Below are 26,482 nucleotides of genomic sequence, written 5' to 3'. Positions count from 1 at the left end.
AATATAATATAATATAATATAATATAATATAATATAATATAATATAATATAATATAATATAATATAATATAATATAATATAATATAATATAATATAATATAATATAATATAATATAATATAATATAATATAATATAATATAATATAATATAATATAATATAATATAATATAATATAATATAATATAATATAATATAATATAATATAATATAATATAATATAATATAATATAATATAATATAATATAATATAATATAATATAATATAATATAATATAATATAATATAATATAATATAATATAATATAATATAATATAATATAATATAATATAATATAATATAATATAATATAATATAATATAATATAATATAATATAATATAATATAATATAATATAATATAATATAATATAATATAATATAATATAATATAATATAATATAATATAAGGGAAGAAGTGCTGCTGAATGGAGAGAAGGTGACGGCAGAGCCTGGGATGACCCACTTGGCAGCGTGACCCAAACTTACTTACCTTCCGAGGTTCCTGGGCCACAAGCTGCGATGACACGCTGTGGGGAAGGCGCTCAGGTGCATCCGGGAAGGGGGCTTCTGTACCTAAGCCCTCTAAATGACAGGCCCACTTCCTACCCTGAGCCCTACATATCTGTAGCCTGTTGGAAGTCCAAGCAGAAGAAATAACCCATGTTCTAGCCATTGTCAAAGAGCCGTTATCTTATGAAGTCTGTGCTTGCACGCTATTTCCCATAAAGCCTAATTCTTAAGGACATTATCACTAAAGGAAAATTTCCTCCGAGTTCATCTTTCTAATACCTCATTATGAGCCCATCCACAAACACTGCCATTCCCTGGGCCTAATCAATAAGCTAGTAAACACAGAGCTCTTGAACGGTCCACAAAGGTTCCACAGGAGCCCTGGAAGTCAATAAAGCAAACCATGGAATAGCTGTACTTACAGTCCTTATGTTCTCCCTTCATTGGGACTCAATACAGCCAAGACGAAATGGGAGAAACAAAAGAATGGTGCCCGATCTGACGTAACCCTGGGCCACCCCATAAATGGCACCCACTGCACAGGGAAGGGAGAAGAGACTGGTTTCTTGAATGTCAGAGTTCAAGAGAAAAAAGATCGTTTGGTGTGTGTCTGTCTATCTGTCTGTCTGTCTCTTTTTCCTTTCTCTCTCTGTCTCTCTCCTTCCCTCCCTCTGTCTCAGTCTCAGTCTCTTTCTCTCTCTCTGCCTCTCTTTCTCTCCCTCCTTCTATCCCTCTCTCTCTTTCTCTGTCTCTCTTTGTCTCTCTCCTTCTCTCCCTCCCTCTGTCTCTCTCTCTCTCCCCGCCCCCTCCCCAACCTGGTTTTTTCCCCTATTTTTAATAAAAGGCAGTCCTTTCTTAAGCAGCCTTGCCTCTCCCATCTCCTTGCCTTCTAAGTGAGAGTGCTCTCAACTCAGCTCAACTCAACAAGAATTCATTAAGCACTGTGAAAGGGAATTTTTATTCCCTTTGTCTATTTTAAGTTAATCCACCAAGAACTTAAAGTACTCCTACTTAACTGCTGGTAAGTCACTAACAAAGAAAGTTCACACCCCAAAAGGCCACAAGCCCTGTCCTCCCCCCAGCAGCGCCGGGCAAATTGGGAGGCTGTGATTGGTTCCTGTGAAGTGGAGAGAGACAGGAAGTGATGTGGAGAAACTGCTTATAAAAAGCCAGCCCAAGGACTCCCAAGGAGGCATTTTAGGAGGAATTCGGCTGAAGAGGAGTTTTTTTCTGTGATTCATTCTGCGAGGCACTTTACGAAGATGAAGATATATTCGCATTGGTGAGTTGGGCTGAAGAAAGAGGCTTACGCTGGTGAGGCCCTTGTGGAAGAGGCTACCAGACTTCCACGTGGAGACAAACTTTGTCAGGAGCGAGCTGAATTTCTTCAGATAAGAGCTCTAGGGTGGTAGGCTAGAAAATATTTTCTACTCCCCTCATACATTTCCCTCCTTTTACTATATTTACATTAAATTAAATTACTAAGAGCTACTAACAACATTTTGACTTAAGAAGTTAATTTTATAAATGGCAACCACAATAATTCTTTTTTTAACCATTATTATCTTTGTCAACCCAAAATTTTTATTACTACATTTGACAACCAATTCTAATTATTACAGCACCCACTGTGGGCTAGGCACCATGTTCCTGTGCCCAAAATGACAAAAGCAAAATGGTTATTTGCTTTTAAGAAGAGAAAGGGGATGGGATGAGCCTGGCCAAAAGAAGAAAAAAAAAGTCCATAAACTAGACAGATTTGTCTAGTTTTTCCCCTCCTGGGACCTTCTTCTCTGGGTTCAGGAGCTCGATGCTCTCATAGTATCCACTGGCTAGGTACCATGCCCCCAGCCCTATCCTACTCCCTTCAGTGATCCAGATTCTCAAATTGCTTCCTGTCTTTTTCATCCCATCCAAACTCTCTTCTCTCTTAGGGTTATTATTATTCAGTTATTTCAGACATGTCTGACCTTCCATGACCCCATTTGGAGTTTTCTTGGCAAAGATAATGGAGTGGTTTGCCATTTCCTTCTCTAGTTCATTTTTTAAAAACCTTACCTTCTGTCTTAAAAGCAATAATGTGTACTGGTTCCAAGGCAGAATAACATTAAGGGCTAGGGAGTGGGGGTTAAGTGACTTCCCCAGGGTCACACAGCTAGGAATTGTCTGAGACCAGACTTAAACTTGAACATTCAAGATGAATCTTCCTGATTCCAGACCTGGAATTGTCTCCATGACACCATCTAGCAGCCCTTTAGATAGTTTTCAATTAGATATTCCATGTCTTCTTCTATTTTCTTCATTCTTTTGATTTTGTTTCATCATTTCTTGATTTCTTATGAAGTCATAGCTTCTATTTGCCCAATTCTAATTTTTAAAGAATGAATTTCTTCTGTGACTTTTGATCCTTCTTTTGCATTTGGTTCTTTCTACTTTTCATGTAACTCTTTTCTTCACGGATTTTTATACCTCTTTTTCCAGTTGACCAATTCTGCTTTTTAAACTATTGTTTTCTTTTTTGCATTACTTTCATTTCTTTTTCCCATTTTTCTTCAACCTATCTTATTTGATTTTTTAATTCCTTGAGTTCTTCCAGGGCTTGAGACAAATTTCCATTTTTCTTTGAAGTTTTACATGTGGTTGCTTGTATCTCACCATCCCCTATTGACTCCATATTTGCCTCCATAGAAATTTTCTAGGGTGAGGTGTTTCTTTTGCTGTTTGCCCATTTTCTCAGTCTTTTTTTGCCTATGGACTGGGAATTCTAAAAGCTGCTGGTTCTGTCTCCTCTGAGGCTGGCTTGCAAGGCTCTGCACTCTGAGCTATTATGCCTTAGAGCCAGGCCTTCACTGCAATGCAGGCTTGAAAAGACCAAGCTCTGTGGACTTGTAGCTCTCACTGCAGACTGGTGCCAGGGCCTGGGACTCCAATGGGTGGCTCTGGGGTACAGTGTTCTGTTGGTGCTGTAGCCAGGGTCCTGAGATCCTGTAGTTAGCCTCTGCCCAGGCTCAGAACCAGGCACCCGTGGGGTGGGGAGGAGAAAGAGGATTTTGGCCAGCACTCCTCTGTGTGCAGTTTTGCTTCTGGTTCCCACTTATCCCATGAAAATTGCCTTTCTCTGCCTATCTTTCAAGTTGTGATCAATAAGGGAGCCCCCTCACTCCGTCTGGCTGTTGGGTTTTTGATTCCTGTCATTTTGAGGCACTTTTTAAAGATTGGTTTGGAAGGATTGTCAGAGTGGTTTCCGTCTTCCCTAGCTAATAAGCCACCATCTTGGCTCACTTTTTACTGCCCCTTAGATATTTAAATGTATAATTATGTTGTGCTGAAAATGTGGCCATGTGGAAACTAGTCATTCCGCTTCTCCTCTCCTCTTGAGAGCTACATATTCCAGCAGCTTCTGGGCACTGAAAGACCCATCTCCATGCTTAGACTTTCCTCTTGCTGTCTTACTAGAAAGGAAAAACCTCTCTAGTCAGAAGGAAAACGAGTGAGTGTGACCACCACAAAAAAGAAAGCAGATGGTCCTGGGCTTCTACAGTGCAAAAGCTTGTGCTCCTGACTCGAGGAACACAAGGTCTGGATTCCAATCCCATCTCCAACACTTCCCACCTGGATGACTTTTGGACAAGTTCCCTCATTTCTGGGGCCTCGATTTCTTCATTAGTAAAAGGTGGAGGCTGGGAGCAGTCATTCTGCCTGCCCTAAATCTACAGCCTTCCCTCTAAATGAAGCAAACAAAAATCATGGGAGGGCTTGCTTACTCCTCTCTGGTTCTTATGTCTCAATGACAGCACTTAGATAACTAAACAACTGGCACATATTTCAATTAAGCTTCAAGATCACCTTTCTTTAGAGCCGCCTCCTAAACAAAGAACAGGCCTAAGCTATCTACTAATTCCCTCTTGATTCTAACTTTTTTCCTGTAACAGTTTACACTCTTCTTTGATCATAATTTGCCTCAGATCAAAATTTGGCTCCACACCTTCCTCCACCCCCAAACCCTCTGAGAAGCTTACTCTGAATTTGCTCGGCTCCATCCTCCCTTTACAAGCCTTCATCCTATGGGTTCCACGAAGGCTAACCTTTGCTTTTGTGTAGGCTCATCACCTAAATGCTGTGAAGTGTTACTACCGAATCATCCCACTGGTTCTCCCTTATCCACGCAGTGACTTCTTTTAGCACAGATAACGGTCCTTGGCCTGCAAAACTCTTCGTACACCTTTTCCTCCTGCCTTCATCACCTGGCTAGTCCATGCTGCCACCAAAGGCATAAGGACTCCCTGCATAAATAGGCCAAGAGATAGAAAAACATATGAGAGAGACAGACAGACAGGCAGGCAGGCAGGCAGGACAGAGACAGACAGACAGGCAGATAGACAGACAGAGTTCCTGCAATCTGCTTGAGGGAAGGCTTCTGAGAGGAGGAAGAAAAGTCCATCAAGCTAGAAGCGAAGCCACCATGAGCAGGGTCTCTCATGAAATGGGGTCTGGGTGAGAAGACACTCTCCAGGGTGAGGCAACTGAAGAGAGGGTGGAAGACTCCCCAAAGGGACCGTTTAGGGATGAGTCTCCTCTGGGAGTGAGTGGATGCACTCAATCTGCTCTATTTGGGGTCAAATGAATAACTGGTTTCAGATAGGAAAACGAAATATTCTTTCTGTTCCTATTCATTTCCGGAATGGACCCACGAGGCAGAGGCCCCTGGTGGAGGGAGGGTAGGGGGGCTGCAACTTGGAGCTTTAAACACCAAAGGAACTCTGTGGCACGACCAAATACCAATAAGAAATGAATCCAGGGATGAGCCCCATCGAGATCGCAGCCACTGCTCACAAGGGGAAATCGAGCAAGAAAGCACCAAGAGCCGCTGGCCAGACAACTCGCGGCACATCTCCCATGTCACCCTTCCAGCCTGGAAGTCCAGAAGACATGGATTCAAGTCCCACCTCGGACACATCCCTGCTGCATGATCCTCTACAGAGCGGCGAACTGCTCTCCGGCCCCCGGGATCGCTCTAAAACGCTGAGCTACAGAGAAGGTACCAACCTAGATTTGCAAAGTCCCCCCAACGCCCCCAACTACCCTATTGAAGTGAAATCCAGGTCCTGCCCTGCTCCCTTTCCATACAATCACCACGTGAACCCCAAGGCCGACCTCAGAGCCTCTGCATCTTCCTTTGAAGGGAGGAACTGAGGCATTTTTGTCCTTTAGCCAAAAGCTCTAACCCAGGGCCTGGCCCGTAAGAGGGCTTTAGTAGGTGCTTCTTGACGCTCTTCACTGTGTGGCAGCGCACTGATGAGCTGCTAGGCGCTCCTTTTGAGCTCAAAAGGCCAAAGGAACAAACTCTGCGTAGGCTCAGATGCAATCAACCCCCACCTAGGGGGCAGCTGGGTGGCTCAGTAGATGGAGAGCCAGGCCTAGAGACGGAAGGTCCTGAGTTCAAATCCTGCCTCAGACACTTCCCAGCTGTGTGACCCTGGGCAAGTCACTTGACCTCCATGGCCCACCCTTACCAATCTTCTGCCTTGGAGCCAATACACAGAAGTTAAGGGTTTAAAAAAAAAAACCACCTAGAGTCCAAGCCCTGACTCGTGGGAGCCCTTGTAATGGGTTCGGGGGGGAGCGAGCCTGGCACTGCCCCTTCCTCGAGGCTCTGTCCCCACCGAGAGCAGCCCTCCATCTGGCAAACTGCCCCTTCCACGTGGAATTTCAACGCTGGCTAAAGATTTCCACTGCAGACATTTGATTGCACGCCGTATTCCAGGCAAGGAAAGAGGCAGATCTGAAGGGCCACTCGCAATCGTGAAGCCCTCACAATAGGAAACAAATTACTCTGGTATTGAAAATAACTTGACTGTGCAAAGCAACTCCCACACACATGTGGTAGCAATTTGAAAGGCTCTTTTATTGGATTCTGGTCCTCGTCCCGCCGTGCGCTTTTTGTCCGTCTACTCTTACAAAACAAAATTTTCACAACATAACCTTTTAAGAAATCAAAATGCTTCAGATATTTTCCATCATACAGTATCCATCCGATACCAAACCCGACTCTCCGACTTGCCCGATCCGTCGGCGAGCACCAACTTTAGATTTATTTTAAAAAGAAAACGACTTTCTCGTTTCTGCTCCCGTCCAGCCGTGTGACTGTAGAAGCCTTTTCTGCTATAATAATTAAACCAAAGATTTGCTCTCTCTCTTTTCCTGCCCTTTCTTGCCCTGTGGAAGAGGAGTCAAATAAGGACTAATTCGGGGGGTACGGGGGGGGGGGTTCGCGGCTGAAAAGAGAAGAAGAAAAATACCTTCACAGCATTGTTTTCTTCATTGCTGATAACCAAATTTGAAAGATAATGAAATCCACTCCATGTTAAGGAATATAGAATTTGGTGACTCAGAGGACAGAGAGCTGGGCCTCCACATGGGAGGTCCAGGCTCTTCCTCGCTGCATGACCCTGGGCAAGTCACTTAAGGTTTGCCTCGCCGGGCCCAGACCGTGGGTGAAGTTGACAAACACAAGAGGGATCTGAAATCTTGAATTCTCGTCCTTGGCCAGGTGCTGGCGCCAGGCCCCTCGTGTCCTTCAGTCTCTGGCCTGCTTTTCTGGAGGGTGTTGGATAAAATGTCCCATAAAGCCCAACTGGTGCTAAATCTGCGGGCCAGAGAACTGCCAATTAAGCATGAAGTCTTAAGTGATATCATTTTTCTTTCTCTTTAACCCTTTACCTTCTGTCTTAAAATCAATCCTAAGTATCCGCTCTGAGGCGAGGCACCCCTCCTGCCAGGGCCCCCTTGTCCCTCCCTCCCCCCAAGTCCAGGTGAGGGGAAGCGGGTCAGTGGCCCCGCCTCCTCCGCCCCCTCCACGCTGTCCAGACTGCTATCCCGAGAATCTGAGGAAGGGTCTACGTGAGGACGCCGTGAGGGTCCCTCCACCATCCGGAGTGGCAGACTTTCTTCTGTCGCTAATTCACACCCTTCCTCCTCGGCCTCCATACGAGGGTCCGGGAAGCCGGTCCTGGCAGCGGGCCGAGTCCGTCCCTCTCTCGCACGGCCTTGCGAAGGGGAAGGGGCTCCGCGTTGTTACTCGGGGCCGGGAGGCGACTGCAGAGAATTCCAGCGTACAGTCGGATGGCGGCCAACCGAGGAGGCGGAACTTCCGAAGAAAAAGGAGCCTGTGGAGTGAGTGGGCCAGCAGGCAGCATGTGGGCTCTGATGTGGCAGGAAGCCTGGGCCGGCCCCATCGGCGCTCCCGGCGCTCCCGGCTACACGCTCCGCCGGGGTCCTGCGGCTCCGCCGGGGTCTGGTGGCTCTGCCGGGGTCTGGCGGCTGTGGGCACTTGCGTAGGCCGCCCCCTTCCCTGGACGTTCGCCCTTGGGAGCCTGGCAGGAAGGTGACCAGAGGGCTGGACACACCCCCTGAGCTGCGGCGTGGAGGGGATCCTGGTTAGTAAGCGGCGACCCGGGAAGTCCAGCCCAAAAGGCCGTCCCGGCCGTCCACGACGGTCATTCTGCAATAAAGCAGGCTTCTGCCGCGGGAGCGCCGCAGGGAGAGAATCACAGAAATTAGAGCCAAGAGAAAACGAAGGCCGTCGGGAAGAGGCTGCAGGGCCGGGCCGGGGCCTCTGAGGAGAGGTAAGAGAAGCCTCCAGGCCCGGAGTTCTGGCGTTCTGGCTGGCGGCTCCTCAATGCACACGAGCAAGTCGGGTCATGGGACCGCTCGGACCCCTTCTGGGTCTCCGCCCCGTGCCTGGAGGCCTCGCTGACCCCCAGAACGATCCCATTCCGGCGCTACGCCAGGCCCAAACGCCTCCTGGCGGCTTCAAGAAATCAGATTTACGTGTACTTGACCCCTCCGGTGGCTCAGGCCACCCCAAAGCCAATTCTCCGGCCTACGCCTCGAGGGGGCCACGTCGGGCAGATTGGGGGAGCCGCCGAGTGCTTCTGTATATCGAGAACTCTCTGGAGGTGCGCACACGCAGGCCCCCCGCTGGGGGCTCTCCCACCCCAGCTAAGCGAGCGCTGCCGCCGCTGTCAGAGCCCCCGAGAAGCGCATCAGCTGAAAACCCGATCCAGGCCCTCAGCCAGGCCTCCGAGAAGCCGAAAGGGCCGTCCCAGGACCAGAAACTGCTGGCTCCAGGGAGGCCGGCCGGGCCTAGGCTCGCCTGACCAGGAGGGAAGGAGGCTCCTGCCCAGGTGCGGCAGAAAAGGGCCAGCGAGGCCTCCCTCGCCACGTGCTCCTCCATTTGCGGCCCAGAAAGCCAGGACCCTCCCCAGAGCGCCCCCTCCGTCACACAGGCAGGTTTCTGGGTTTCTGGCAAAATGTTACTTTTGGTTTGGGCCCTGCAGATGCTTGGGGGGGGGGGGGCAGCTTTTCCTGCTTTGCTGCTTTTCTCTCTCACTCTCCAGGGAGGCAGCACAGGCTGGAGGCCCTGCAGGCCTTGGCCTTCCACCCCCGCTGGGAGGCTGGCAGATGGAGGAGCTGGAGGGCGGATGGAGGAGCCGGAGGGCGGATGGAGGAGCCGGAGGGCGGATGGAGGAGCCAGAGGGTGCAGCTCCTGAGGCCTGGGAGGGAGCTCCCTAGGTGGGGGGACCCCAAAGCCCAGGGATCTATCCATTGTGTCGCCTAGATGCCTGTGTGACCTGGGCCTGGGCTCAGGAAGACCCCAAGGATCAAATCTGGCCTCAGGCCCTGCCTGGCTGTGTGACCCTGGGCAAGTCACTTAATACTGTCGGCCTCAGTTTCCTCATCTGAAAACTGAGCTGCAGAAGGAGGTGGCCAATGTTCCAAGAAAATCCCAAGAAGGGTCACAAAGAACTGGACTCAACCAAAAAACGGCCAGAGCACGACTCGGACACTGACCGCCTCGCAGGAGCCGACACAAGGACGGCAAACGCTGGAAGTGGCCAGGCCGGATCCCTTCTCTCGATGGAGGCGGGGGGCGACGGGAGAGGAACGCTGCCTGCACCAGCAGAGGCTCATGGCCGGGCGGCCCACATGCGTCCAGCACGCGGAGAACCTTTGCTAAAAACGTTCATCAACGAGTGTGAAGCCAAGACCCCGAAGGGGAACACAGGCTGCGTCTGCAGGTCACTTCTAGGGGCCGGACGGCCCACGCTGATGCCGGCCAAATGTCCTTGGACACAGCTTTGCTTACAACTCGGACGCTGAAGCCAGGCGTCCCTTGTCATCTGCCTACAGGCTCGCCCTGGCCTGGACCGACTCCCTCCACAGCCACCTACTCGGTCACCACAAGCTCGTCCGTGCCGAGTCCGGCCTCTCTCAGGCCTGTCCCAGGCCCCTGGGCAGCTGCCGAGGCCCTCCATCCTCCCAGACCAGAGCCCGGCTCCTGCGGCCCTTCGGCCAGAGCTTCAGTCCCGTCCAGGCTCTCCTCGCTCTCCTGCTCCCAAAGAGTTTCAGGGCAAGCGGCTCCCCGCAGGGGAAGCACGAGGGCCTGCACTGCTGCTCAGTGACTCCAGCTGAACATCCCCAAGACCCCCAGAGAAGCCGCCCCAAACAGAAGCTGTGTCCCCCCGAGTCCCCATTTTCAATTAGGCCCCCCAGAATCTCTGGTCTCTGGGGCGAGCTTGGACCTTCCCTTCTCTCCCTCGACCTCGTCCTTCGGCTATCGGGAGAGCCCCCTCCCCCAGAGCCCTCGGTCCCTCTGGCCACAGTCCGCCTTCCCAGGTTTACAAGTCCCTTCACACCGCCATGTCCCAGGCACATGAGTCGGGCCATTTCCCGGACTGGTCAGCGCCTCTCCCCCCTCCTCCACTCCTCCTCACAGGCCGCGTCCTTCTAGCTGGGCTCACAAGCATGGCGCTGGGGCAAACTTTCCCGATTCTCCCCTCTCTGCACCAGCCCTGCAGAGGGGGCGGCCGGGGCTCAGTAGGGAGACAGCCAGGCCTGGAGGAGGTGACCCTGGGCCAGTCACTGAACTCCCACCGCCCAGCCCTGAGCGTCCTTCTGCCTCGGAGTCAATACTCAGCAGCGACTGAAAGCCGGAAGGCAGGGGTTAAACTAAAGAGCAGCGGCTGAGCCCGGGAGGACTCCCCTGGCACCGGCCCCGGGTACGGAGCTCACACAAGCTGTGCCAGCTGCACCATGGCGCCATGCTCCTCGGCTAGAACATTCTTCCTGGGAACTCTTTGAATTTCTAAGCTCTAGGGCCTGGCACTCACTCAGACAGATCTTTTCAAGATTTTCCAAAAGAGATAAAAATTCATGAATCTTATCAAAATTGAAGTCAGGTAGGGGAGGAGAAGCTTTCAAAGTAGAGAGGAGGGGGGATGGGAAGCATCCGAGGCACAGGACAGAGAGCTGATGGGAACGCCTGGACCACGAAGATGGGCTCCTTGGAAGACGTTGGCGTGGCTGCCCAAGACTGCCTCGTGCGCCCTGATCCAGGGCAAAAGTACAATGGAGCCGAGGACAGAGGGGTAACGGCCCGTTCCTGAAGCAAGAATGGCCAACCCAAGGCTGCTGCCCTGATGGACCAAAATTCTAGACTTCTCTCACTGTATTTTCTTTCCCCAAAAGGCAAAACTAGAAACAAGAAATGAACTTTGTTCTGGCAATGGACTCAAACGGTAAAATTTCCAAGAGGCCGGCCCCAAAGTCCATCATTCTATAGTTCAATTCATAACAAGTTCCCTTTCCTTTGGCTATAGAGAAAATTGAATTTCAAAGAATCCTAATCACTTTAAGGCAAATTCCACCACAATTGATTGTCTTACAGCCTATTTCTACCCAGAAATCCGCACCTCTCCAAAACAAATAAAGAAATGTCCTTCCAAAGCTGGGGAGGAGCAGAGCACCTTAATTCTCTGGCAGCAAAAGGAGGGTTTAGATGGGAAAGTGCAAACCCTGGTAAACTGGTGCTTGGTCTCGGGCATCTCAAGCCGCCGCCACCCAAGACCTGGCAGAACCTGAGGTCCACAGAAGGTGGGGATCATCTGGCCAGCGAGGGTCAGGACTTCAAGGTGTGTCCTGACTGGCATAGTGTCCGCCACCGCTGAGGCAGCAGCCTTCGTTTCCACTGAGCGAGCCCTTACGAGCTACCTCCTCCGCACCGAGGGGCTCGGGGTGGGGGGGCCTCAAAGGCGGAGGGCAAAATGCTCCCCACCTTCGAGGAGCAGATGTTCTACAGGGAAAAGGCAGCAAAGCAGCCTAGATAAAAGGCCGAGACAACCACATCGGGAGGGAGGCTCGGATGAGTCAGGGGTCCGGTGGCCCCTGGGCAGAGAACTGAAGGATTTCAAGCAGAATCCATTGAAAGGGGGCGAGTTTGGTTAACATAAGAAATCTCTCTAACTTTGTCAAAGGACGACAAGCTTTCTACAACAGCGTAAATAATGAGAAATCTGGTCTGGTCATGGCGGCACCATAATGGCACCATTCCATTGTTTGTAATACTACAGAACACACACACCCCACACGTGACCAAATCTTTTTACCCAACTACAACTGAATCCTACAATTTTCTTTCCATAAAAGTATCTAAGTGCTGCATCTGGCCATTTTTCTGAGGGGTCTTAACGGAGTGGCGGAGGTGACGTCAGGCCATTGCCGAAAGGGGCAGAAGTGGGCTGGGAGGGAGAACAAAGGTTTTCTTAGCATCTGGAGGATCCCCAAAACTGAATATGCTGTAATGGACTGAATTTATTTTACCTCCAACCTTCTCTCTAACCCAATATGTCCTGTTTTTCATTTCTGTGTGTTTGTATGTACATATATGTATGTATGTATGTATATACACACAGGCACAGTCCCATAAACACTTTTTAAACCTAAATTATTTTTATATTTTTGATATCATTTTCATTTCAAATGTACTCCTCTGACCAAATGGCCCATGCTCGAGTCCTCGTTCCGAGCCTATCCCCCTACTCATTGGCAGTAAGGAAATGTTCACGCCAATGGCGGATCTCCACCAGCTTCACAAGGGTTTGTGCCATGAATGACAAACTATTCTTTGCCTTTTGTTTTGAAGAAAGGGGTTGCCTCCCCCAAAAGAGAATGAAAGTGAAGACGTTGTCGTATTCAGTCCTGAAGGTAAAAACATTTTCACTTCAAAATATAATCACCCAGAACACAACACACTCTACAAAAGTCCCACCATGAATAGGAAATAATAAATCTTCACCTCACTCGGAGGCGGAGGGTCAACAGAAAATTGCTTTGGAAAGGGAGCAGGATGTAAACCCAAACTATGAGATGCTAAACACGACTTGTCCTGCATTTGTTTCATTTTATTCTACTATGGACCATACGTTCATGGAATTGCTTAGGAGAGATTTCCTTCCTTTGCACTTCTCTGGAAGGCTGAACTTGCAAATGCTCTCAATGGGCGGACCTACCTACTGGATCTTCAATTGTTGTCCCATTGGAAGGTACTTAAGTTAGAAATCCCGAGGATTTTAGGAATTTGGATCCGAAACTCAAGAACAAACCTTTGAGACAACATTATCCTTTCAAATGATTAATATCTAGGTTGCCCTTCAAAACTTTAAAAGTGTTCAAATAAACGCCCCGCCCTTTGGTTTCACTGGAATGTTCTAAGGAAGAGCCGGCGGGCTCCACAAAAATAAGAAAGTATCTTCCACCACGACGACTTCATTCAGTTTAGTTTGTATTTCTTGGGGAGAAAAAATGAAAATGAAAACTGTGAGTGACCCAATAGGCAGCAGAAAGCTGGGGGAGGGATCTAAGGAGGCGATTACAGCCCACACCCAACAAGTTACCGGCGAACAAGAAGCAGTGCAAGAGCGGTAACAAAGGCAGCTCAGTGCATAGAGAGCCAGACCTAGAGATGGGCGTCCTGGGTTCAAATCTGACCTCAGGCGCTTCTTAGCTCTGTGACCCTGAGGAAGTCACATAACCCCAACTGCCCAGTCCTTACAGCTCTTCTGCCTTGGAGCCAATACACAATGTCCATTCTAAGACAGAAAGAAAGAGGTTGGTTGTTGTTGTTGTTGTTGTTGTTGTTGTTGTTGTTGTTGTTGTCATTGTCATAGTTGTTTATGCAAGATCCAGTGGAAATCTACATCTTAAAGGAAACAGGCAGCCAGTCATCACAATGTGGAAGTGAAGAATGAGACAGACAAAACAAAGGCAGCCATGGTCCAAAATACCAAGGGTTCAAACAGCTGGAAGAAAGGCCTCCAGCCCATTCAGCAGACCCTTAAGGAAGATTTATGGGAGAATGTAGACAAGAATGATCCAGGACAGGTGGCTGTGGAAGGGCTGGGGTCTATCCCACTGAAGAGAGATCACCCATCAAGTGAGACTTTGAAAGAAGCAACAGTAATGTTCCCAGGCCCAGGGAGGCAAGAATACTCTACAGGCAAATGATGCTCAAACCCCCCCCCCAAAAGAATCAGAATAATGGGAGAATATTTGGCCAAAGTCATTAGCAAAAAATGAAGACCCAGGGGCAGCTGGGTAGCTCAGTGGATTGAGAGCCAGGCCTAGAGACAGGAGGTCCTGGGTTCAAATATGGCCTCAGACACTTCCCAGCTGGGTGACCCTGGGCAAGTCACTTGACCCCCATTGCCCACCCTTACCACTCTTCCACCAAGGAGCCAATACACAAAAACTCAAGGGTTTAAAAAAATGTAAAAAAAAAAAAAAATGAAGACCCTCCATCCTGCACTAAGTGATTCTCTCCCAGATTCTAATAACCTTAGCACTATTGTTAGGTTTGGGGATCTTTCCAAAACTATGCCACCCCCTTAATACGTTAGGAGTTTCAGGAAACTTCCAAAAATTGGTTTCAAATTAAAAAAAAACAACAACACTTCATGGGTAGAACTTGCAAATTTTTCAGGCCAACTCTGCAAGCCTTGAATCTCTATTACTCCAGCATCCAGGCATCCTGAATATTTCCTACAGTTGCATTGCACTGTAGGGTCATAAATATTATTTCTCAGCTTCGCAAAAGCAATGAGCTCATAGAGAAGACGGTTCAAGTGATTTTTTCCAAGATGACACAGTAAATATGGCTAAATCATCTAGATAATCCCATTCCAGGCCTAGGCAGCCCAAGTGGTTTGTAGCCTGTGGTAACATTGCACTGGCTGCATTAAAATGGCTGGACCCAAGGGGAGACCCCAATGGCCCTGAAAGAGGCTAAGGCTAGAAATAAGGATTCAGGAGTCATGAGTACAGATCTGATCACTGAACTCACCAACTCCAATCACATCCCCAAGTGAGAGAAGGGACACAGGGAAGCAGAGATGTGAAGGATGAGAAGGATGAGAAGGATGAGAAGGATGAGAAGGATGTGAAGGATGAGAAGGATGAGAAGGATGAGAATGAGAAGGATGAGAAGGATGAAAAGGATGAAAAGGATGAGAAGGATGCGAAGGATGGGGACTTGGAGGACACCCCAAGGGACTAAGAAAGTTGGGGGGTGGCAGTGGACAGAGACCTGCCTGCAATCAGTAAGGCTTGAGTTCAAATCTGGCCTCGGATGCCTACCAGCCATACGACCATGCATAAGTCAATTACTCTCTGCCCATCCCACATTTCTTCTTCTGCAAAAAACTTCCAGGACATGATCCACTGTGTGTGCAGAATGCTTTAGTCTCTCAGGTTACCTTTTAAGACCACGGCCCTGCTCACCAAGCTCTCCTGCTGACACACAAAAATGGATGTTTGGAACAGATGAAGCTGATGAAAGTTTGTCATCTAAATCTATGCCAATGATTTTGGTGGTTTCTAATGAGCTGGTAGTCCCATTATTTTGTTTATTGGCATTTTAGGCCCTGGCTGTGACCACCATTCCTAAAGAACAAGCACTACATTTGCCTTTTACATTTCCTGCTTCAGTATTTAGGAAAACAAACCCTCTTTACTCCATGAGAACAATAAAAGAGAAAACTGCAAGTGCCCAGCAAAATTAGGAAGCTGAGCCCCTGGAACTCCTCTGGGACGGGACCAGGAAGATGAGGCAGGCAAGAGAGCCCAATCCCACAGACAAACAAGGACCGATCCTTTTCCCATAAATAGTTCACATAATAATTTTAAGTAATTTTACTAACTGTTCCATAATGTTTTTTAATTGATTCTTTTAAGAATCTTCCAACTATGGGAGAAAGCAACATATATTGTGTAAAAGAATACTCCTATTTTTCTCCTTTCGAATGAGAACGTGTTTTATTATACTTTATAAGCATATACTTCAAGGCCACTGTGATCTTCCCGAGGCTCAGACACAAGGACTTGTCCCTACTGTGTCAGTCTTTCCATGCAATTATTAGAGTCTGCCCTACCCCAGGGCACCAAGGACCTATCAGTCTATTAGGAAAGGAAAATATTGCAGGTATATCACCGCAGAACATCAATGATCCTTAAATCTCGTGAGTGCAGATTGCATTGTCTCCTATGTGGTGATTACCTGGAGCCTCCCTTATGTTAAAAACGGGGGTCAACCCAATGCGCTAGGAGTCTTCCTCGCTTTCCGTCGCCATTGCAAGGACGTCAAGAGAGCCTACTGGCCGCCCATCAGCCATCCCAGCCCACCTTCCTTTTGTTCATGGGCGTCTTTCGTGACCGCCACCTTCTAAGATTTCCCATCAGAATTCATAGCCTTCTCGCCCCCGCCGTGCACCGATCTGTCTCACCAGTATGAATGATACTAATGACTCTCATCGTTAGAAGATGTTCAAGGTAGGCCTTCTTGTTTAAGGGAGAATTGGGGGCATTCAGAAAAGTCTGCAATGACCCAAAGAGCACATTCTCTGCCCTCACGAGACTCAGGAAACAGCCCACCGTCCCCTGACAGAGTCTGACCAGAAGATACATCCTGACGGGACAACTGACACTAAGACAGCAGGTAAGAGTTTAAAAAAATAAATAACAGCCCGAGATTGATTGACTGATTTTGCCAATGACAAACCCTCGCACTCACTCTTGTATACGCCTCTACCCCCAGATGAAGTCCTACATTATTTCTAGAAAAAGTCATTCAAAATCCAAGCCACCAAGCCCTGATTTCTCCTTGAAGAGAAGCTTATATTCTCCTGAAAATGTCAGCTCCAGGAGATGTTCAAAGTTCCACAGCCAATACGCTTACAGAAGGTTTACAGTGGAAACAAAGAGTAATGAAGAGAATTCCACTCTTAAAAGGTTTAATTTCTAAAACAGAAATGGGCAGACCTGACCAGCGTTCTGAGCGCGCCGACTTATCTTTCGTGGTATTTCTTTCTAGTGCATCTCCAAAATTGCTAGCTGCAAATTCATCAGTTTTACCCTGGAATTTAACCCAAAGTTGAACAATATGGAACTGTACTTAGCATCGCACTCCTGGGCAGCCGGGAGGACACTGCATTTCCCATCAGGCCATGAAAAATGAAAACAGCCCAAGGCCACAGAAGGGTGGCCAAACGGGACCTTCACAACCAGACAGTTTAACTCCTAGAAGAAACCTCGATGTCGATGTGCAAAAAAAAGAAAAGAGAATCTGCCCCTTTTAAAGGGTTTCCTCGTTGTTTCGTGAGGGTAATTCCCAAAGTTAAGCTACCCAACGCTCCCAATGATTAACAAAGCTCTGGAGGGGGACCCTGGGAATACACTCACTTAGGTGACGTCGGATGGCAAAGCCAAGTGGAAAGTCCCAGAGAGGACGAGTAATAATAAGCCCTCAAACCTAGAATATTGGTCTCATGAGAAGAGAACATATAGACATATACACAAACATATGTGCATGGATGTGCGCAGACAGACAAACAGTGACACAGAGCTAGAGCTAGAGGGAGGAAGAGGAATAAGGATGACCTTTTTAAAAAAAACTTTTTTAAAGTAATTTATTTTCTTCCAAGATTATTTCATAAGATTCAGATTAGTTATCATTTTTTTTTTAAACCTTTACCTTCCATCTTGGAATTAATATTGTGTATTAGCTCCAAGGCAGAAGAGTAGTAAGGGTTAGGTAATGGAAGTTAAGTGACTTGCCCAGGGTCACCCAGCTAGGAAATTTGGCCAGATTTGAACCCAGTCTCTAGGCCTGGCTCCCTATCCACTGAGCCACCTAGCTGCCCCCTCCTTATCTGCTTGTAAAGTGTAAGCTCCCTGAGGGCAGGGATTTTTTTTCCTTTGAACTTGTATCTTCAGTGTCTAGTACTGGGTCTACCACATAGGAAATGAGATGGTGCTTCATAAATACTTGCCTTTGAGTGATAAAAAAATGAGTCTGCTTTCAGAAAAACCAAGCCCTAGGGCAGGGAGAGCAGAATACTGCTTCCATAACCCGCCTCCGCTGACTCGTACCGCACAGATGTTAACACAGGAAGGTCTCCCAGCTAGGAGGTGCGCATTCTGCCAAAGAAAGGAGGAGGAGAATACCCCGGAGGCAAAGGGGAATCCAAAGCTCTGCCAGGAGAGCCCCACAGAGAAGGAAGGGAGCACAAACCAGTCCCCCCACCCGGGAACCAGGGTAGACCCGTCGCTGCCCCAAAACTCTTTGCAAAAAGGGCTGAGATGGATCCACTGAGGAAGGAGGGGACCCAGCAGAAGTCCCAGAAAGAACAGAAAGTCATGGCGGGGAACCATTCCCTGCCTGGGGGCACCAGGCGCCCTACGTCAGCCTGCCATGAAGAATCAGGCGAGGAGGTGCTTCTCAGGGCGCGTGTTCAGAAGCCAATGAGAGACACCCAAGACCCATCAAACCTGAGGAGCTACCCTGACCTGTGGGGCCAAAGATAGAGCCGAAAGGAACTGAGGCAATCCAAAGTCCTGGACAAAAATGTTTGTAGGGACAAGGGATGGGAGGTGGAGGCTCTGCTGAACAGCTGGCTAAAAAGATGGTGTCCGAAAGGGGATGTGGCATCGGACAAGCCAAAACAAGCTGCTGCCGAGATCTTTGGGAAGTCACCAAGGAAAAGAGAGGGCCTGGAAGACGGGAGACGGGCAAACTGGGTCCCGAAGGGCCAGAAGAGCAAGAAAATACTCTTCCAGTTGTTCAAGTTCAACTCCAGGGAGGTCGACTGAATTTTCCTAGAAAACTTCTAGCAGGCATCGCTAAAGAGATGTCTGGGGAAACTGAGAAAGGAAAGCTGTGATCGCTACAAGCCAACACGGGCTCATGGAGAACCCGAGGTTGGCTCGGCCTGTGTCCTAACTCTCCCTCCAGCTCTATTCTGTGCTAAGTCGCTGCAGGGGTGAGTCAAGAAGTGTGAGGCGGGACCCCTGCCTTTAGAGGCCTTTCTATCCAAGCGGGGAGCACTCAAGAGGGCACAGACCCAACGACGCAGTTAGAAAGATGACCGGTGAGCATCTGAGCCAGAGGGAGAGAGGGGCTCGGGAGAAGGTAGATGGAAGGGAAAGGGGGAGGCATCCCAGACAAAGAAGAGCAGGGAAACAAAAGACTAAGAATAAAATACTAAATACTTTTCATTATGGCAAGTGGCTATACATGCAAGCCCTGGAAAAATATATTCATTTTGCTCACAGTTATACAAACTAGAGAATTCTCTGTAACAAAAGGGAAAGGGGGCCCTGGGGCCCTAGCCAGAGCTTAGAAATATTTTATTATAATGGAACTTCTGCTGTTAACATCTGTTATACCAATAGCAGCTCCTATTTGTCCATGAGGCAGTATGGTACACTGCATTTGAAGATAGAGGAGTAGACTTCCAACACTCCGCTAGGAGCTACCAACGTGACCCTGAGGAAGTCATTTACCTCTACCTCAGTTTCCTTATCTGTAGAATGAAGGGCTTGGATAAGATAGTCTCTGAGACCTTTTCCGGCTTAAATCTGACTCCATTAACCATATGAGGCAGGCAGGCAGACAGGACAGCTACGATTACTCCTATTATTCTCTCCCCTCCATTTTACAGACTGGGAAAACATGCTCACAAAGCTTGAGAGACTCACACCGAGTCACAGAGACCCCGAGGGCATGTGGAGACCCTGGTTCCATCCCAGCTCCCACGAGGAATGCTGCCTGGAAGGCCCTTCCTAGGGGCCGCTAGCCAAAGGCAAGCTCCCCTCGTGTCCTGTCCTCAGGAGCCTCGGCTTCGCATGGCGGCGGGCACCACCTCTTCAGGCCAAGAACAAACGAAAGGAGTGGCGTCCCGTAGAGAGCGGATCACGTCTCTACTCCCGTCACCTTCTCTGTTCATATTTAAAATCAAGTTTAAAGTAAAAAGACAACATCCAGCCGAGATAGGCCTGCCCAAAAGTGCGACAAGAGCCCAGAACACCTGACAAAAAGAAGAAGGCCAAGATCGGTAAATATAATTGCATAAACTTGGCCCAAACTCATTGTTTTCTTATTTATTAAAAGGAAACAGAAAATGGCAATCATTTCCTTGATATATAAACTCTGCTCTCTAAACATGCTTATCAAAATTGTTTAAACGCCAAGAGCTCAAATGCTACAGGAGACCATTCAGGACTCGTTCAGACCAAATAAATCACAACAAAACTCTCCTCCGGTTTCCTGCGGCACTGCAAGTGTATACGTGTTGGCAATCTCTCTACGGATGCAAGTTGCCGTCCCCATCTGTGCCACACCATCGGCCTCCACGGATGGTCACGTGAGACTGAACGGGCCCCCCTGTGGGCCTCGCCTTGGACCCTGGATCGGAGGCTCAAGCTCAGCTCAGCGAGCGCCTACCTGAATCTGGCCCCTTCTGGAAGGCAACAACTCCCCGGGCCCCAGGCTGTTTGAGGCAGAAAACCGCAGTCTCTGAATGAGACCTTCAGCGTTTTAGGTGAAGATGGGTCAAAACAATGGGCGGCAGGGAATGCGAAAAAGAGACGCTGGGCTTGCTTCATATTTGAATCTACTTTTGATGCCAAGGGTGCCATGAGTCACAAGAGGCTTGCCACCCATCCACCCATCCATCCATCTACCCATCCACCCATCCATCCATCCATCCATCCACCCATCCATCCATCCATCCATCCATCCATCCATCCATCCATCCACCCATCCATCCACCCATCCACCCATCCATCCACCCATCCACCCATCCATCCATCCATCCATCCATTCATCCATCCATTCACTCATCCATCCATTCACTCATTCATTCATTCATTCACTTCACTTCCTAAGACCACACGAGAGGAGAAGACGGCACACAGCTGCTGCTGATTAAAAGGAAAAACAAGAACGCTGATATGAAGTATACAGACACAACATGTTTACTCTTAACAAGCTAAGGTACATTTGCAAGAGTTTGTTAAACAAAACTTTTCTCAAATCGGATCTGCCAAAAGCAGGTCTATATGGATTACCAAGAACCTACCCGTTCATGAAATGTGATTCATGACTCAAACCAGAATTGGTGAAAATCTCCACGTTCTAGTCCATAGTGGAATTAATGGAACTGATTTTGTAAACGACCTTTTTATAAATAACTTTTTGTAATTCCAAATTTACCTTAACCTTAGAATTTTACTGTGAATATGGCGGACCAAAACAAGGGCAGATTGCATTTATGACTTAAAAATGAATACTGCAGCTTTAAATATTTTCATAATTGTTCCATTTTAATTCAGTTTAATAATTTGAACATTACTATATGGCCACCATGAAAAGGAAGTTTTTCCTAACATTTTCCTGTTTTCCCAAATTCATTCTTTTTATTTTTTAACCCCTAACCTTCTGTTTAGGAATCAATACTAAGTCGTAGATCTAAGGCAGAAGAGTGATAAGGGCCAGGGCAATGGGGCTGAAGGAACTTGCTCAGAGTCACACCGCTAGGAAGCGTCTAAGGTCACACTTGAACCCAGGACCTCCAGTCTCTAGGCCTGGCTTTCAATCCATTGAGCCGCCCAGCTGCCCAGCCCAAACTCATTCTTTCTGAACCTCTAGAAAAACGGCCAACGTGGCTCTTCCCAGGCCTGCTGGTTTCTCTGCTCAGAAGTCGGCGTGTGGACGGCGCGCCGCGCTTTCCTCTTATCTACAAGACGCTCTGGTTAAAGCTGACCCAGCCCCAACACAAGGCCTTCTGTGGTTCTCCTCGGAAACAGCCCGTGCAATATAAAAACTCCACTTAAAATTCATAAAGCGGCTTTAAAATAAGGTTTGGAATGAAACAATCTGAGATTCCATCAACCTCCGAATGAGCCGGGCTAAAGACTACTTACTTCAGACAAACTCACACGGAGTTTCTCTGCCTCCAAGGGGGGATCACGCTCGTGACAGCTAAGGGGGCCCTTCATCGGACGCCGCGCCCAGGCCCCGGCCACGGGACGCCACACGGGCACGCGCTCGAGGCTCCGGCCGCCTCCCACTCCCGGAGGACGAAGGATGACTTACTGCAAAGAGCCCACCTTGACCGCGACGGGGACGTGCGGCAGCTGCGTGGCCCACTTCAGGGTGACGTCCTGGTAGATGTGCAGCATGTTGTTATGGTTCCCGATCAGGGTGTTGATGGATCCTTCCGACACTGTTGGTGGAAGACCAGCACACGGGTGAGACCAGAGGCTCCGGGACAGGCCGGAGCGGCGGGGCACGGCCGACAGAGACCTGGGTTCGAGTCTAGTGGCCTGGCGCTCTGAGGCCCGGCACGACTCCCGGAACGCCCGCCTCTCAGAGCTGTGGGGAGGCTCCCAGGATGCTGCGCACAAAGGATCTAAGGGTCTCCCTACGGGGTCTCCCAGGCCTGATGGGCAGGCCTGAGCCTTCCGCTCCCGAGCTACACGGCCCATCGCCGTCACCCACCGCGAGGCTTGAGGGGCTGTTATTATCTCTTCCTGACGCCGGCCCTGGCACTCTGTCCCCTGCGGCACCACCCGCGGCCACCTCGTTCCGGGCCTCTCTGGTCTCCTCTGTAAAATGGGAACAATGGCTCCTCCCTCCCCATGGCTACCGTGAAGAAAGTCTTTTGTGAACCTTAAAGAGGCTGCACGAATGTGAGCTGCTGCGCCACAAACTGGCCTTTTTTTCCTCAATGTAAGTAAAGGCTTTTTTCCAAACAAAATACTGGCGCACCATCTGCTGTCTCTGCACCAACCAGGGAAGCCCCAGCCCCCGGCCCAGGCGGCCCCGTTATCCACCTCCCTGCAGAGCGACTGCTGGACTTCCTGGTCCAGCCCCGGCCCCGGCCCCGGCCCCCCGGGACACCCAGAGCAGCGTGGCAGGGCTCGAGCCCACCTGAAGTACCCCGACCCCCTCGTCCAGCCGCCGCCTTCCGAAGGCGAATTCTCAAGCCTTCGGAGACGAAGGACAACGGCCCGAAGCGGCCGTCCAGCAGGCTGAGGCGCAGAGGGGGCGCCGCCTCCGGACAGCGTCTCAGCCCGCCTCGGGCCCCCGCATGTTGCCCCCAGACCCACCTGAGCAGTAGGGCAGGAAACAGCTGGGGCTGCAGTCCAGCTTCTTCATGAAGCGAATCTGCCCGGTGTCCTTGAGGCAGAAGAAGTTCCTCTCGCCCAGGACGAAGACGGACGAGGACGACTGGCTGAAGGAGACGATGCAGATGTCCAGGGCCTGCTCGCCGATGTTCAGGGTCCAGTCCACCTTCGGGAAACAGCGACAGGCGTTAACAGGTCGGCGGGCTCCAGGCCACGCGCTGGAGTCGGCCCGCCGGGCTAACGCCATTCCCTAACAGTCCTCCGCGTGCTTAGGGAGCCCCAGACTTAGCGCCCGGCTCTCTGGCCCGTGGTCAGCCCCATCCACTGTCCTCTCGAGCCCGCCTGACTGGGTTTAAAAACAGGCGGCAGGGGCAGCGGGCTGGCCGCAGGGGCAGCAGGCTGGCCGCAGGGGCAGCGAGCCGGGCCTGGAATCGGGCGGTCCTGGGCCCACAGCTGGCCTCGGACACTTCTTGGACCTGTCATGGACGCCCACTGCTTGGGCCTTTCCGCCCTGCTGCCACAGAACTAAGACAGGACGGATTCCACGACAGAAGTACTCGGCTCTGGGAAGGCAGGGCGGCCTCCCCGGCTCGGCTCAGCGATGGCCCCAGGAAGCCCCTGGGCCCAGTCTGCTCTTCCCAGCCAGGCCACGAGCGCCTCAGAGGCACCGATTCGTGCCACGGAAGGCTTCCGGCCCAGGCGGCGCACAAGAACAAAACTGCCGAACAGAAGAGGACGGGCTCGCCAAGGGCCCGGCCCAAGAAGGCCAGGGCAGGCTGGCCGGCGAGCCCTCAGGGGCCGGGGCAGGCGGAGGAGCGGCCCAGACTGGCCCAAAGATGGAGGCCGAGTCGCTGGGCATCTGGCTGCTGCCTCATCTCAAAACGGGGCTGAAAGGAGGGTCACGGAGAGACCACGCAGAAAGCCTACGCGGGGCCCTCCGAAGGCGGCGTTCCACCCGCTGGTGCAGACTACGGCCCTCCATGCCTGTCCTCTACAAGCCTGGCCTCCACCTTCCAGGGCCTCCCCACACGGCATCCAGCCCACATGGTGGCAGCCTTCCTTGGCCCGGCCGGCGCGCCAGTGCACTGCGATTGTGGCTGCGCTAAAATAAAAAGCGAGGAAGAGGGGAGGCTCCTTCCCGAAGGCTCGGTGGGAAAACAAGGCCCGGGGAGTCTGCGAATGGCCGCAACGTCGAGGATGCCGGAAAAGAGCAAAGGAAGTTCCTGGCCGGGGGAGGAGAGGGGGCTGGGCCTCCCCACAGCCTCTTCAGTTCCGACCCCAACCATGGCGCCGGTTCCTGGTGGAACCAAATCCTCCCGGCACCTCGGGAGCCAGCCGGAGGCCCCTCGAAGGCCCTGGGCGCTGCCCTGGAGTCTCCCACGCCAGGTGTGGGACAGACGGCCTGAAGCTGCCCCCTCAGGCCCTGGACATCAGGCTGGGCAGAGGGTACAAGCCCTAGACCTGGGATCAGGGGAGCAGCGTCTGCAAGGAGCCAGTCGAGCATCTCTGGCCCTCCATCTCCCAATGTGCCTCCCCTGGGAAGACTCGTCTACACTTCCCGGACCAGCCGAGGGCCAGGGAGGTCCCAAGGGCTCTGCGGAGCCAAGGCGCGCTGCCCTTCGGCGCCCATCCAAGCAGGACGCGTCCCGAGAAGCCTGGAAAGAGCTGCGTGGCCCAATGCCAAGCAAAGCGAAAGGACCAGAAGCACGCTGGACGCTGCACGCTGGACGCTGGACGCTGGACGCTGGACGCCGACAATCCCAACGAACACCTGGGAGAGCCCCGTCGTTCTCAGCGATGTGGGGAGCCCCAGCAGACCCCGAGAGCCTCGGCACAGAAACGCCCAAAGACCTCGAATCCACGTGCCACGGAAGCACGTTCTCGTCCTCTGCTTTGGGCCTCTTCTTCCTTCCACAGAAATGTAACCGCTGTCGGCCTGCTCGCCGTCCTGGGGGTGGGGAGGGCAGCGAGGAAGCCCCCGGACAAGGAAGAGAATTGGGAACGCAAAACCTTTTTTTAAAAAATGAATGTTAAGGCCACCCTGGTGCAATCATTAATAATATGGGAATCGGTCTGGATCGAAGACACACGAAGAAATCAGTGGAAATGCGCGTCAGCTACGGGGGAGGGAAGAACACGAATCATGGAACCAGGGGAAAAGTGTTTCTAAAAAATATAATTTTTAAAAAAATGAATGTTAAAAACCTGCTTTTAACTATAATGAGGGCGAATAAAATTTTACTTAAAAAATAAAACAAAATATTTAAAAAGCCCTCACAGACAACAAAAAAGGAAGCAGCGTTTGCTTCTCTTCAGTCTGGCCTGGCAGCTTCACTTGCAACCCTCCTTCCACAAGAGAGGCCGGCCATAAGGTGCATGCGGTGCCGGCCTTGGGGCCAGAAGGCCTGGGTTCAAATGTCCCCTGAAACGGGGCGGCCTGGAGCAAACCTCAGTTTCCTCCCTGGGAAATGGGCCCCACCACAGGCGGGCTGCCAGCAGGGGGAAGCGCCGTGGAAACGTTAAACGTGGCTTATTACTAGGAAGCCTCGCTTTGCTCTGGAGCAGCCCACGGCCGGGCTTCAGGGATGCGGCACCCCCAGAGCCACAGAGGGGGCTCGGCCAGGGGAGTCCGGCCAACCGTCTCGGCCTGGGCCACAACGCCGGGGAGTGGGCGGGTGACGCCGGGCGCCCCACGAGGGACGGAGCAGGCCGTGGGACGGGGGAGCGTTTCTGTCCCTCCTCTTCGCTCTCATCTGCGCCTGACTTACTCCGGAGCCGCTTTCTTCCCTACCACGTTCCGGCACTTCCTCCAGGTCGAAGGTGATCCAATTCCCTCATTGCTGCAAACCATCCCGATTCTCGGGTTCTTTCCCCGCAGGTCCCCCCCGGCTCCTCCTGCCCTCGGCTCCAGGCCGCCTTATTGGGGTCTCTCGGAGCTGCCTTTGGGGTGGGAGAGCCGAGATGGTGCCCCTCCAGGAGGCTGGCACACGGCTGGCCCTGCCCAGGATGCCACACACCGGGGGGTGCAGAGAGCTGGGAGAGCAGCACGAAGGGGTGCAGGCCGGGGGAAGGGCAGGCGCCCTCCTGCCTCGAAGGCCAAAGCGACTTTCCTAACGCAACGGCCCCAGGGCTGCCTGGGAGCCCCAAGGATGGACAGAGGGACGCCCCCCCCCCCCCGTGTTATCTTCTGGAGGAGAGACGGGGAGCCCGCAAAGCCGGCCAGTGTCAGCCCCCATCCACGTGCCTGCCTCCACGCCTTTGCCCAGGCCATCGTCCTATGTGCCCTGCTCATCCTCCTCCCCGACCAACCCGGAGCCCACAAAGGCTGCCCAGCTTCCATGGCGTGCAGGCCGGGGCTCCTCCTTCTTGTCCCGGAGCTGGCCCAGCGCCTGGTGCACCGCATGTCCCACCAAACGCTCCACGATGGACTGTCTGGGTACAGACAAGCAGGGAAGGTGGCCTCTGCGGGATGTGAGTGGGGTCTGGGGCACCGGGCCGGAGGGGGTGCTCGGAGCCTGGGCTGCTCCCCTCGTCCTCCCCCCCCATCACTCCCCAGGGCCAGGCTGCTCCCCTCCCCCACTGTTACCCCCCAGGGTCGGGCTGCTCCCCTCCCCCAGTTACCCCCCCCAG

The 26,482-nt window shown here is 51.1% G+C and overlaps 1 protein-coding gene across 1 annotated transcript in view; it reads right to left on the bottom strand.

Annotated features, from left to right (window-relative positions):
- Window positions 1–26,482, bottom strand: part of BBS9 (Bardet-Biedl syndrome 9) — a 309,955-nt gene that overhangs the window by 240,381 nt on the left and 43,092 nt on the right. Inside the window, exons 6-7 of the mRNA XM_044675618.1 lie at window positions 22,835–23,018; window positions 21,819–21,948 (exon numbers count right to left, since the gene is read on the bottom strand). Coding sequence (XP_044531553.1) covers window positions 21,819–21,948; window positions 22,835–23,018 — 314 coding nt within the window. The remainder of the gene's footprint in view (window positions 1–21,818; window positions 21,949–22,834; window positions 23,019–26,482) is intronic.

Source organism: Gracilinanus agilis, chromosome 1, assembly GCF_016433145.1.
Source record: "Gracilinanus agilis isolate LMUSP501 chromosome 1, AgileGrace, whole genome shotgun sequence".
Taxonomy (NCBI): domain Eukaryota; kingdom Metazoa; phylum Chordata; class Mammalia; order Didelphimorphia; family Didelphidae; genus Gracilinanus; species Gracilinanus agilis.
Note: the sequence above shows the minus strand (reverse complement) of the source record. Positions and strands in the feature narration are given on the sequence as shown.